This window comes from Pholcus phalangioides, unplaced genomic scaffold (genome assembly GCF_987345545.1).
Source record: "Pholcus phalangioides strain wild (caught in Gottingen) unplaced genomic scaffold, Ppha-v1.0 ptg000039l_1, whole genome shotgun sequence".
Taxonomy (NCBI): domain Eukaryota; kingdom Metazoa; phylum Arthropoda; class Arachnida; order Araneae; family Pholcidae; genus Pholcus; species Pholcus phalangioides.
Window position 1 is genome coordinate 22,710,083 of NW_028301625.1, and position 15,080 is coordinate 22,725,162.

Here is a 15,080-nt window from a genome sequence, read left to right on the forward strand (position 1 = left end):
TTGGTACATTTAGCTAATAACTTTTGTCGATAGATGATGACTGCACGAAAGCAAACCACAGAATTCTGCACCTGAGCCTTTCTTCAATCTCTTCTGTGTCCCAATTGTTCGTGAAGCTTCAGCCGGTGATTCGTGGCTGAGGCAAAACAACTTCACCAATTTCGCTTTATTCACCAATGCCAACTTCACAATCCAAACCAGTAACAGAAAAATTCCGAAATGAGCATCAGAAATCGTACACCCGGCATTTTCTAGGACTCTGATTTGCGTATTTCCAGTGATTTACTTTCGTGAAGCGCCTTCTATCGACAAAAATTTTTACCATTTTTTCTTTTCCTGCACCGAAAAAATCCCCCTTAGTGAGAATAACTTTGGCAAAACCGCATCCAAATATACCGATTCCTTTAATTTTTATGAATTTTTATTTGCGAATTTATGGGACACCCTGTCCATAAATGCACGGTTAGGTTCGATAATAATTAAAATTCCGACACAGCCACTTCTTCGGAGGTGAAATGGTAGTGAATTGCGTGTGTGGCCCCAGGCGTGGATTCAGGGAGATGCGTCAAGAGGGCGATTAATTTTATAAGTTCATTAGATCATCACGTATTTTACGGGATAAACCAACATTTTCCTCTTGGGAATTGCCCACACTTAGACAAAAACTGATTTGGTCATCCAAAGCATTCATTTTGGCGTACCCTTCTCGTAATTTTGAATGAATAAAGTGTAAACTTGGCACCCTTCCTGCTCCAGCGCCCAGGGCATCCGACCCTCACCTGCCCCAGTGCCTTCTTTGCGCATGGGCACGCCCACTCACGGCCTGGGGTCCCAAGTGCAGAAAGGGTCTCATGAAAATTAGATCTATAATTTTATATATTTGTATCTATATTTTTATTATATGTATATATATATATATATATTATTAGTCTTATTTTCAATAGTAAGTAGGTGAATTGGGTAGCGTGTATTTCTAGCCAGGTAGGGGGCCCCCAGAGAAATCACTTTGTCCGAGGGTCTATGATGCTGTTAAGACGACTTTGTCCTGCTTGTGGGTCCACGACGTTGACCTGATCCCACGTAACGTCAGAGTAGGATGTAGCCGCCTCACGTCAGGGGCGCAGGTGGTGAAAGTTCGAGAACTACTGTGATAAGAGATGTGCTTTCTAAGGAAGTTGTTGTACTCAGGCGCAGATTCAGGCAGGGCCGTAGCACGCTTCTCGGGGACCCGGGTCTGACTTTTCCCTGGCGCCCCTGGAAAGGGTTATGCTCAGAAAAGGAGAGGATTGCCCCCTACAACCTCATTTTTTCAATGATTCGTTTTGGAAGTCTCTCTTGCAGAGAACTCAAAATTTCCAAGAAATAAGCAAAATAATTGCACTCTTTTTACTTCGTGGGTCCTCCAATTCTGCTCGGGGTCCTGGGGCATTGGCCCGGTTGCCCCAGCCTAGTTACGGGCCTGGATTTAGGGCAATTTTTTGGGAGGGGCGATAAATTGTGAGGTTGGCAGGATCATCCCGTATTTTACGGGGCAGAACGATTTTCACGGAACAGGGAGATGCGTCGGAAGACGATTAATTGCATAAATTTGTAGGACAGTCCCGTATTTTACTGGACAAACCATCTTTAACCAGCTCTTGGGATCAGGGCACAACTGGAAACAAAAACTGATTCGATCGCCCGGGGTGAGTATTCATATTGGTGTACTCTTCTCATATGTAGTTTTGAATAAATAAAAAGTAAACTGGGCGCCCTTCCTGGTTCAGCGCATAAGATATCAGACCCTCCATATTATTCGGCTCTTGGGAGGAGCGATAGCCCCATCATCCCCCTCTGAATTCGCTCCTGACTGCACTGCTTTAAGAACGTGCGGAGTCGCCCTAGGTTGTGCATTTGCAGTTGTTATTTTGCGGGAATATTGCATTGGGGTTCTACTCAGAACTGGCTGAATGATGTTAATGAAATACGTTCATTTGGTGTCATATGCAGAAACACCATTTGTGTACAGGATTATATTTTATCATTCTACGCATCATGTTGCTTCTCGCCATTGTTCATGTTCATACCAAACTCATAAAAAAACAAGATTATTAGCACATTGACTTGATTACTTGATGAAGCAATTATTGTTTTATATAATTGTGTAATGTGTTTGTTATTATTATTATAGGGCACTGCATAGATGTTTCCGAATCTGTTTCTCACTTCATCGATGACATATTTCATTCATATGGAACAGCATGCTCATCAGTAATTGATCTGGAAGGTAAATGTGTATCATAACTAGCCATTTTCTTTTCTATTTGATTAATTCCATCAAAGTTGTTTGATACACACAATACCATTTCTAGAACTTTAAACCATTATAGACCTTGCATAACAGTGGTACTCAACCTTTTTGGAACCGCGGCCCGGTGAATCAAATTTCTATGAGTACGACCTGGTCTGGAATAGTTTACTCGTTCATAAGATAATAATTGATAAACAACCAATTACCTTTTAATTATGAGCTAATTATTTGATTATTTATTTAAAACACCTTTATTCGATTAATTAATTTATTTATCTAAGTCATTTTAATTAATCTATTTTAAGCTATTTTAATTAATCTATTTTAATTAATCTATTTTAAGCTATTTTAATTAATCTATTTTAAGCTATTTTAATTAACTGATTAATAAATTTAAACCATTTTAATTAATTAAAATTATTTTAATTAATTGAATCCATTATCTTACGGGCTGATGTAAATTTTTTTTTCTCCTTTTGGTACTGTATTAATAACGTACAGAAGTCAAAACACATAAATGAAGCGTTTCATAAGCAACTGCAGTAAACATTCTCATTGCATAGGCGCTGGAACCTGGGTACTGAGGCTGTTTGAGAGCCCCTAATAAATTTTACGAGGGGCTGAGCCCCAATAATTAATGAGCATACAATGCAACGCACCACTCCCTGCATAAGGGCTTGAGCCCGTATATACGGGACAAATAGAAACTTTCAGTCCCCTCAATGTTTTGTCATTTTGGCGCCTCTGCCTCATTAGAAAATGCAATTGATCGCAAATCAATCGAAACGTCTTAATATTCAATTTAATAGAATAATTTCACATAGTTTGCGAGATACGAAGCTTTCAAAATACGAAGTTGTCATTCACAGTGGGCAATTAGATTTATTTGTGCTCACATCGACGCAACACTTATTAATTAGCACTTTTTTAATAATTTAGTGTAAAATACAATCAAATTTTGTATTTAATCTTAGCTAGAAACAAGGTAATGATATTAAAAAAAAACTCACCATAAAAGTCAGCTGAAAAGCAGAAAATTGTTCAATTTTGGACAAAACACTCGTTTCGGTATATTCATGATAGAGGCTTATGTTAAATTGTGTAACTTAATAAATTTCAAAAATTTATCATTTGGACAAAAATGAAAAATACGTCACTGTTATGTGCACCTTGATGACCGATTCAAAACACAATATTTTCGGTATACATGCAGGTGCTTTACTGACTGGTCATAAATAGCGAGTCCAATGGTCGAAGGTGGGTTTTTTTATTGCCCGGAAATTCCCAATAACTTATAATTATTCCCCTTTGAAGTTAATGTTCTTCCAATCTCCAAGGAATTCTACAGATACTGAGTTTTCTCATGGCATTATTGTCTTCAGGACATTTTCTGTGGTTCCCATAATGGCAAATAGTGAGCATGCAAATAGCAGTCATCTGGTTGTCAACAGAGAGCCCTGAAGCAGTAGGAGAGTATGGGAAAACAATTTTTTCCCTTTCTGTATATTGTTCGGGTTTCATGACGACGGATACTCAAAAATTGCGGAAAGAAAAAAAATACAATTAAAAATATGGCGGGGACCAGAGACACGTTTCCCTTCCTCAGGGCCTTGCAACAAAACGAGTGATTTTCAGTGCGATAGGGGGGGGGGGATCCTCCAAATTCCTATAGTTTACGGTTGCAGCTGAAAGCTTATGTCCAGGAAACTATAGGAAGGTTTCTCATCTTTACCCTTGTATAATTTTTAAACTGAAAAATTCGAATAATATTTTCCATAGTGGTGAAATAAACCAATTAGTTATTACTGTGGAAATGCTTTGAGGAATGATAGGGTAATGAATATATTCTCGCGGCCCGGTACGATTGATGTCACGGCCCGGCGGTTGAGAAACACTGCTCTAGAAGGTGTTGCCCTAAAGCTGGGTTTTCCTAGGAGTAGAATTTCTGCATCGTATGCCTTTCCTTATAGCTCAGTGTCCCTCTCACAGGGTGTAAGAAATTTCCCTGCTGCTCTTCATGATATGAGCAAGAGTCCATATTTTGTTGATCTTCTGAAGTGGGGTAATGCGTGTATCTCTTGAATATGTTAGTTCACCTTATAATTTAATTTTAAATAAAATTTCAATCATATAGACCATTTTATTTGTGTCCCAAGTGATAACCTCTATCTTAGGAAGCGGTTTGGTACTTTTATGCATATCTTTCGTTATTTTAATATTTTGTTTCACTGCATTTTTTAATTAGATTTCTATGGTATAATCATTTTAACATGAAAAATATAAAAAATATATATCTAGAAAAATAATTCTTTTAGTAATGCACAAGCAGTATTTCCGTGAAGCACTCTTTTTAACTAAAACTGAGTGTAGTTTGTGGCAGATGCATGAGGGAAATACAAAAATTATGAGGCTTTTTCATGCTTCCTTGCAGCATATCTATAGCTGCATACCTTATGTTCACTAAGTTTATGGAATTTATAGCTTTCAAAAACCAAACAGCTTACTCTTATATCTATGTTATTCACAACTATATTGGTATATATTCACCTAATTTTGATCTTGTTCCATTTGGCTTTATTTTACGCAGGCTTGAAGCACATCAAAGAAGATCTTTACAAAGATAAAAACAGCCATAATCATGTGCATGATCATAGTAATGAAAATGGTCATAATCATGAACATCATGATCATTCACATGAAAAAGACATTTTAGAATGTGAGCAAATGAGGAAACCAAATACTGATCATCCCCATTCTCATCAAGACAATGAGAATTTAACAAAATTATATGATATTCATGAACATGGAAATAAACATGAAAATCATAGCCATGGAAATACACATGATAATCATAGCCATGGAAATACACATGATAATCATAGCCATGGAAATACACATGATAATCATAGCCATGGAAATACACATGATAATCATAGCCACGAAAATACAGATAGAGACATTTTTTCAGAGAGGCTAGTTGAACATGAAACTGATTCTAATTTAGAAAGTTCAGCAGAAAAACATATTCACAGTGGAACTTTGGATTATCATCCTGAGCGTAATGATAAAAATCATGCCAATGGTTACATTTCTCATGACTATAATACAGAGTCTAGTAACATAACTTTTATTTCAACTACTGTTGAACCTGAAATAAATTCTGAAACAGTGAAAGTCTTGATTTTTAATGATGTTGTTACATTAAACCCTATATCAAAACATTCAACGTACAGAGAAAATGAAGATGATTCTGTTGCAACAGATAAGTTTTCCAAAAATTCCTCAGCAGAAAATAGTTCTGTTGTGATTCATAGTGGTGTTTCAGTAGCATCTGCTTTGAGAAGTGAATTCTTCCATCAAGATGATAATTCACAGAGGCAAAATTCTATTCCATTCAGTGAAAACAGCAATCATAAATTGTTGAATAGGATCAATAATGGACCGAATGATGTAGAAGCACGGGAACATTACTCTTTTATGGACCATCCACCCAGCTTAGCAGAAAAGGTAATATTTTTGTTAAAGTAAAACTGTTTTTATCGTCCTTATTTTAGATGACCACATATTATATTAGGTCCTTTCATTTAGAACCTTTATTCTTAAAAAAAAACATGTAATTTTCATACTGTTTAGCGCTGAATGTACATCAACACTATAAAATTGTTGAAAGTGTTTCAACTCCAAAGTACTCTTATTCTATGTAAGAAAAATATCAAAATCAACATAACCTTTTTTTTTAAATAAAAATGATTTCATTCAACTAAAAAATACCTATATAACAAACAGTACATTTTCTTCTTCTAATTATGCAACTTAAAAATTTATCCATTAAAAAAATAAATATCAATTACAAACAATATATTTTAAGATTCTGTGAGTGAAAAATTAAATAATAATAATGTAAGATATGGTTTAAGTATGAAAGCTAAAAATATTATATAACTAGACACTCATTAATTCTGTTCATGCCATGAAAACATTCACATAACTTCAAAATTTGATCTTTTAGTGTCTTAGTGTAGAGGAGCTCTTGGAATCATTTGGCCATTCTGCTAGTAGCTCAATTACAAGATTAGAGTTTTTTGAAATTTGTCCTGCACTTGTACAACAAAAAATCAGTGGTGTTTGTAATAAACATGTTACGAAGAAACGTGATGAACCTACAATGTTGGAATGTGAGTTGGAAACCAATATTTAAAAGTTGCATATTCCATCTAAAAAGTTTTTGATAGCATGTGTTACACACGTAGTGTCTTCACATGTTGTTAAAGTCTTGTGCATTATTCATTTGATTGTAATATTATTCCTCTCTTTTTGAACTTTAGTATATGGCTATAGCACTCTGGCTGTTCTTATCATCAGCTTGACCTCCTTAGCTGGTGTTGTTCTCCTACCTATTCTAGCGAAGCAAATATATTACTATATCATGGCAGGCTGCATAGGTTTAGCATTCAGCACATTGGCAGGAGATGCTTTACTGCATCTCATACCTCAGGTAATTTATTTTAAACTGTCTGCAATTTTTTTATCTATCGAGCTATTGCAGTCCAAAACATGTCACTGAGTGGCCTCATTAAAAGAAATTAATAATGAAAGCAGGTTTACTTTTCATTATATTTAAACTAGAATTTTTTACATTTATTTTGTCTTTTGTAGGCATTGGGCATGCATTCTCATGGTGATGATGATCATTCTCATGATCATAATGATGGACTGCAAGATCCTACCTTGTTGAAGCAACTTGCAATATTTTTGGCGATATACTTGCTCTACCTCTTTCAAGCTTGTGTATGTGCCTTCTCAAAGAATAAGCACTCACCTGTAAGTTATTATTGATAAATTTATATGCAATTTAGACTTTGTAAGGGTATACAATCTTTATACACTTATAATACTCTTTATACCTTTGAAAAAACTTAATCTCAGTTGCAGTATTGGAAAAAATAGTAAGTTTTAAAATATAGATTGAAATGTAAATAGAGGGTTTATACATGTACAATATTTCATGAGAAATCAAGTTTCCCTAAAACTTATGTGAAAGCAAACATGAGCATTTTTCTATATGTCCATATAATACAAAAATATCTTTAAAAGTAGAATTATTAAAAATTAAAAAATTATTTCTTGGTGCACTATATAGGTTGATACAAGATGTAGAAGTATGATTTATTTTTCATTTTTATGTAAAATAAAAGTTGATTTTTCATTTTGATTAAATTTTTATTATCATATTATAATAATCTTTCATCAATTTTTGTCAAATATATTCATTTAGATGCACGATTATAAGTGTTACAAGTGTCATACATCATAGTACAATTAAGTCCTCACATAAAAGTCATTTCCATCCATCAAGAAATTTATTATATAGAAAATTTGTTGCAGAGAAACAATTTTCAATACAGAGTAAAATGAGAAAAATTTGCTTGTTCCAGTATTTGTTACATGTACAAATTCATTATGCAGAGATTCTCTACTGTATATACAGTGAACGGGTGGAATTTGTTTCTTATTTAGAAAATTCTATATTGTTTGCATGCTTTTAATAAAAACATTTGTAGGGAGCAGGAGGACATGGACATACTCACATTCCAGAAGCCTTGTCTAAAGAGCTTACCTTAGTTTCTGTAAAAGTAAAATCTGATTCAAGTGTTGCATTGGTGAGTTACTGATAGATAATTTAATTTTGTTTTATAGTATGAATTATGCCATAAAACACAATTAGTGTCAGCTTGGCACTAATTGTTCTGAAAATGAAAAGATATCTGATCAAACATGATCAGATTTTTAGGAGAAGTCAAGAATGCAAAACATTATTCATTTTTCACTTGCAACAAATGTTACAAACACAATGTCTTAAGAAAAGTAGCCAATAAATTTTGGTCAGAAATTCTGTCATTTTAAGATATAGTTTTTGAGAATTGAAATTTAACTGGATGTAGTACAAAAAATCATACAAAACTCTTGTCATTCACATTGACTCAATTAGAAAAATATTTATTCGAAATTTTTTTTTTCAAACGGTATATTTCAGGCCTAAGTTAAAAAAAAAATTCATATTTGTATGGAGGAAGCTTGAAAAAATGTTGTACTCATAGTTATAATATATATTCTGCTTTATATCTCTTTTCTAGGCCACACAAACTGGGCAATCATCAACATCACTTGATACAGAAATTGCTGAAAATGAAATATCTCATGAAAAACATCATAATTTGCTCTCAGCACCAACATTATGTGGTAAATTATACTTTTTATCAATTGCGGTTGGTTTTCAAATGGATAATAAATGTAAATTATTTTTAAATTGTTTTACAACTTTTATCTTTGATAGGATTTTATAATCCTACTTAAAGTTTTTACAGCTATAAAAAATAATGTATTCAGACTGCAACCCAAATTAACAGCGTGTGTATCACTCAATCCATTTGTATTCATTTGTAGGGCCGCAACTAGCGGGAGCAGGCGGGTCTCATGCCCCGGGCGCTAGACCCAAGAAGGTACAAATTTCTCTTCAACCTCTCCTTCAACATTACAAGGGGGCATCAAAATGCGCACTTGGTTTGGGTGACTAAGCATCTTGTCACGGCCCTGTTCATTTGTAACACATGTCATGTAAACAAAAATAATAGATTTAGCTGTTCCTTAAAACTTTGCCTTATGTATTTGTGCATATAGATTGTAAAAATATATTACATTCTCTCAGTAATGATGTTTCATTTAATATCTATTGGCAGAGCTGTCTTAACAATACCAGGGGTTCCCCTACTTATATAGCTGAAAGCGCATGCAGGGCTGTCTTAAGATAATCATGGGCCCCCGGGCCAAATGATTTTTCTGAAGCCCTACCAGGCAAATTCTCGAAAATCTCAACCAGATCTCATTTTTGTGAGGCCCCTTTTCTCTTGAGGCCCCCGGGCCATGCCTTAAGACGGCACTGAGTGCATGCCTATGAATTCACATACATACTCTCAAAAATCATAATTACAAATATCATCATGAAGCCCTTAGGTGAGCCCATGCATACAGCAATTGGTCCACACGAACCTTATAAGATTTTAATTGTGTTTACACTTACACCAGTTATTTTATGGATACCTAGGTAAATTAAGACATTCATGATCCATTGTACAGGAACCTTGAAACTATTTCTGCATCAAGTTAAAATTTTAACTTACAATGTGCATTCAAAATATTCATCCAGACACAGTGTATTCAAGTAAACCAATCTCTGAGCTTCATCATGCATCAATAACTCATTAAATGAGACAAAATTTCAAAGTGATACAATAGGTATGAGTATATTGACTCACCGTAATTTAGAACTTAGAGAGTGTTGTAGGCATTTGTGGAACATTATCATGAATAGGTAAATACTTGTAATCCTGCACAAATTCATAATAATACAATAATAATATACAATTCATAATAATACAGCCAATGGCTGAATGAATGATATTTATGCACATGGGCGGAGATGGGGGGGGGGGGGACAATGGCCCCAGCGTCAAAGGTGGGATCGACTGATCTAATGTATATATGAATTATCATCATCATGCCCCCTCAGACTTTCAAGTCTATCTCCACCTATGTTTATGCAACACATATGTTACTCTGGTGCCTTTTCTTTTATATTGTAATACATATTAATTTTTCCAGTAAATATTAAATTTTTTTACTTAGGTTACCTACTGTATATTACTTTTACAAGTTGCTTTACACATCTTTGTTTATTTAGACTTTATTGACTTTTATTTAGACATCTTTGTTTAAGACTAAATATAAAAGGATGACTCAAACAAAAGAATTATTTATGTGACTAGATTGAACTTCAAATATATTAGCTGTCTGAAGTTGCATATATGAGTTGATACTTTAACTCCATTGTTTTCTAAATATTGAATTACATAAACAAATAAAAAGAGCCATTAACCTGTTTTATATTACCTCATGGTGGAATGTTTTTCAAAAATTTGTATGGACCACCACCATCCTTAGAAACTCTATTTTTATGCTTTTTCACTCTCTCACTTTATATCTTGATTGTTTATAGTGATTTATAGTGATTTTTGTGTGTTTCTAAAGATTTATGTGCATATGATTATGTACTAATGCATATTAAAATTTATTTGAATTAGGATTATCAACTGTAGCTTTATTGATTACATTGGGAGATTCTATACACAATTTTAGTGATGGCTTAGCAATCGGAGCAGCTTTCAGTTCGGGAGTCAGAAGTGGTGTTTCAACTTCCATTGCAGTATTCTGTCATGAATTGCCTCATGAATTTGGTGAATATAATCATTTATTTATATGTTTATAGTTTAATAATAATGTAGAATATACATCTTGACCCTTTGCAGTCCAAAGGTTTTCCAAAAGCATTCTAACAAGTCTTTCTCTTATGGCTTGTTTGTTGTTGCACCGGTTTACCATTCCAGACCTTTGATTATTATTAAAAACAACTTGAATCAAAAGTGTCCAGTCCACCTTGATGCTTGCCTGTAAAGGATTAATATATAAACACATATACATATTTTTATAATGAGTCATTATAAGTATTTTCAACTTTGAACCTAAACAGTGAAGAGCAGCATAAGGCTGATTATGCTTATAAAATAAAAATGATTACTAGCTAGAAACTGTAGTGATGAATTGTAGGAAAGAATTACAGAAAGCATACTTATAACTCTGTACAAGAGCATAGAATGAAGTGATGTAAATATGTAAGCTCTGCAAATATGCACTGGAAGCATAAAAAAATCACAAAATCTATTCAAATTTTCTTCTGAAATTTTTTTTAGTTGTTTTACTGATAAGTATTAACTTAGAGATTGGTTTCTGGGTCCCAATCTTATAATATGAATTCTCAATGATAAAACTTGATATACCTGCAGTAACATCAATAACATCCATATTGTCATAGTTATACTATTAAAAAAAATATCTATATTATGGTATTTTGCAGTATAAAAAAATTGCAGCTGTGCAAGTGTATGGGCATCATGCTGGACTCTCGTCCTGAGGATCCAGGTCCAAACCCCATTGACGGCACAGTGGTGTTTGGCTGAAGTTGGTTTTCTGCGGTTTTCCAGCTTCGAAATGTGAATGCGAGCCGGTCTCCCATTTAAAAAGTCTATCTGAAAATTCAAGCATTTCCATCTTTACTTCAGAAAATGAAAGACAGATGGCAGCATGAACACAAAACAAGTGCAACTCTACAACATAGATACGTTAGGGCCACACATCCATTCAGAACACACATTCTGGCATGTGCCAATTCGTTAGAAATTCAGAAGTGGAATATGTATGAAGTGCATATATGATTAAATAGTAGTAGTAGAAAAAAATTGAATAAAATTATTTTTTTACTATCTCAAAGTTTTAAAAAATAAAACACAATCTTGTACAGTAATTTTTTATGACTTGATCAAACAGAAATATAAATTTGAGCACTTGTGAACTAAAGGGGAAAAAGAAAATGACAGAAATATTTGAAATTGTTATTTTTAAAAATATGGGAAATTATAGATTATTTTTAATAACCATGTATTTTTCTTTTTCATGTAAATATGGAAAATTTGAAAAAATTTCTGATTTCTATCTTTGGAAAGTAAGGCAGTGATAAACAGTAAGCGGTAGAGTAAATTATAATTCAACAACATAAAAATCCTATTGCATTGCTTAATTATATAAAAAAATAATCTAAAATTTGAAAACACTAAATTTCACTTAATTTTTCTGTACATGCTGCTAAAAATTTAGCCATAACAATTCATATTAATCTGAAAATATAGTTACATATCTGTTTTGCAAAATGAAAATATTTTCCTTTAGGTGACTTTGTTGTTCTATTATCAACTGGACTGTCTTTTTCAAAAGCTCTGTGGTTAAATTTCTTGAGTGGACTCACATGTTTTATTGGCCTATACATTGGCATACAATTAGGAGTTGATGAAGAGGCAAGAACATGGATAATGGGTGTGACTGCTGGGATATTTCTTTATGTAGCTATGACAGAAATGGTAAATATTCAAAAATTATCATTATTTTTCTATTAATTCGTTTCTGGCCATTTGTGGAACACATTCAGATGTAGAATACTATATTGATTATATAACTAGCTGAATCTTCAGTCTGCCATTGCACATCAGCTGCTGAATGTACTTTTAGCTTCCAGACATGCCTTCAAAATTAGTTCAGAAGTAGCCATTCAAAATTGGCCTTAGAATTAAAGGTCCCAGTTTAATTAGCTCTTGCGTATAAAATAACCCTCTTGCAGAATATTGGTCAAAAGTCAGTCTTTAGCAATTTTTTTATGGTTTGAGAAAAAAAATATGCTTCAGTTTGCTTTAATGTTCTATGCTACATATTGTAGAAAAATTGATACAGTTGATCCCGCTTATAACGTTTGATTATAATTGGTTAAAATTGTCATGGGAAAACATTGAAAGTGGTAATATGTTTTAAATGGGAAATCTCAATGAGTATATAAGTAAGAGTTCGGATCATGAAAATAAGTCGTACTAAGCAGGAAAACTTTCTACATGGCATGTTATAAGCAGGATGTACTGTTGGCATGTTTATATATATATTATTGAAATTAATTGGTAAAAAATTAAAATAATATTGCAATTAAACAAAAATAAAACCATTTACATCAAAATTACATCATAAAAATTAATTTACTGTAAATATAACTTTAGCAATGGTTACCAATTATGTAGAGACCAAATTCATCCTTTTTGAGAAACAAAAAGTTATTAATACAAATGATCCATTTTTAAAAAAAAAATGTATTTTCTTAAACTACTCCCAAGTTTTTATTTCATTTTCTTTACATATTGAACTACTAAAACTCCCTCACTAACTAATTTTTGAGTGAAATTTGAACATTGAATTCATTTGATATTTTTGCATTCCATATTCTCCTTTTTAAGAACACTAAATTGAATAAAATCATTGAAGCAAATAATGAATAATATTAATAAACCAACTTGCTTGGTGGGTAACTTAGAGGAAAGACTCTAATGCACACACATAAGATTACTCTATCTTAATGAAATTTCTACCTTTTCCCAAATTTTCATGTTAAGTAAATTTTGGGATTTTGCTGTAAAAGAGCTAAACATAGTTCAATAAGTCAATATATGAGATGCCCATTGAAAAAATTTGAATATTTTTCATCAATGTATATTTTTTAATTCCGAAATAAACGTTTTTTAAAATAACTTTTAGCTTCCAGACTTGAAAGAAGGAAACAAAGGAAGTCCAGTGAAGATGCTTATTGTAAAGAATATTGGTATCTTGGCTGGACTAGCTATAATGGTCATAATATCTGTGTATGAACACAGTTTTTACATTTGACAAACCTGAGGGTTGAAAACTTCCAGATTTGTAAAATTTGGTTGTTATTAATTGCACCATGAGTGCAGTAAGCTGTGATACTTATATGTTTGCCAGTCTTCACCTGTAGTAAATAAAGAGTTTTTATAATTATCTTGTATGTACTTTATATTCACTTGCCATATGGAATGACTCATGACCATACTTGTTGGAATCAAGGGTGATTCACATATCAAAAAACTACTAAAAATTGGAGTTCCTTGAACATTGTACATGAAATTCATCATACAAAAAAAATTTGTAGTCAAAGTGAATAAATGATGTGTTGTTTTACTTTTCTTCATTTGTGTTATTGTCAGTACAAATTGTTTTATTGATGTTAATGTCTAATTTTTTATTCCTTTCTAACATTTAATACTTTCATGTACTTAAACTTCATCACAGGAGTGTGATGAACTCATGATTTTTCTCTATACAAAGTTAAAAAATTTTGTGAAGTACCTATACAAATACAACGCCACAACAGTCAAAATGCCCAATGAGCTGGCTGATAAAAAGATGCCCATAACAAATATGGATGTCATGTTTCAAAAATACAGCAACCCAATAAAAAAATGCAATTACAAACAATATATACACATGATAAAATATTATACAATGCCCATAAAGAATACTTTGGTTGCATTATTAAAAGTATGGATAGCTACTACCTACTTCAGTAGAACCTGGTTAATTCGACTCTTAAAAACTTCTCTTGAATTTGCTTTCTAATTTAATGTTAAAAAATTTCTTATTTAATTTGATTTTTTTTCAAATTTTTTGGATAATGCAAAGTTGGAGGTAGAAAATCATGATTTTTGCAATGGCAAACTTAGTTTGAAAAATTCTACAAGTCAGATTTTGCTTTTCTTGACTAGGTTGTTAAAAAACAAATCTTTACCACTAGAACCGCGGCACTTTCGGTATACCTAGAACCAAAGCGCTTGAAGAGCGCTTTGCCTAGAACCGCGGACTGGGTCAAATTGACCCAAACTGTGAAGAAACAGTGTTTCGTAGCGAAAACAGGAATTCATTTTCAGTTTTCTTCGGTTTTTCCCTACTCTTATTCAACATTGTTTAACTGTGGACTCAATAACGGAAAAATATATTTGTTTGTTAATATGAAATATTCTTCAAAATTAGCTAAAAAACTAATTCAGTAAAAATAAGATTGTGTACCCGGTACACCGTTCAATACAAAAACATTTTTCCAGTAATTCCATAATATGACAAAGATGTAAATGTATTAGAAAGTCTGTATGTGAGTCTATAATATGATTCTGTCAAAATAAATATCGATTTCTTACCGATAAATGGAATTTATGATGAGCAGTTGAATTTCAGTGTGAAATAGTTTTTGGGGAAGCTTTTCAGGGCTACTACTGTCGATATCGACTGTCAGAAG

General features: G+C 32.8%; 1 protein-coding gene across 1 annotated transcript in view; it reads left to right on the forward strand.

Moving 5' to 3' along the window:
* Positions 1-13,974, forward strand: part of LOC149065716 (uncharacterized) — a 50,578-nt gene extending 36,604 nt beyond the window's left edge. The window contains exons 4-13 of the mRNA XM_089253694.1: positions 2,171-2,266; positions 4,878-5,797; positions 6,300-6,465; positions 6,616-6,785; positions 6,947-7,111; positions 7,852-7,950; positions 8,425-8,530; positions 10,429-10,581; positions 12,128-12,315; positions 13,529-13,974. Coding sequence (XP_089109820.1) covers positions 2,171-2,266; positions 4,878-5,797; positions 6,300-6,465; positions 6,616-6,785; positions 6,947-7,111; positions 7,852-7,950; positions 8,425-8,530; positions 10,429-10,581; positions 12,128-12,315; positions 13,529-13,657 — 2,192 coding nt within the window. The 3' untranslated portion in view covers positions 13,658-13,974. The remainder of the gene's footprint in view (positions 1-2,170; positions 2,267-4,877; positions 5,798-6,299; positions 6,466-6,615; positions 6,786-6,946; positions 7,112-7,851; positions 7,951-8,424; positions 8,531-10,428; positions 10,582-12,127; positions 12,316-13,528) is intronic.
* Positions 13,975-15,080: the final 1,106 nt, after the last annotated feature.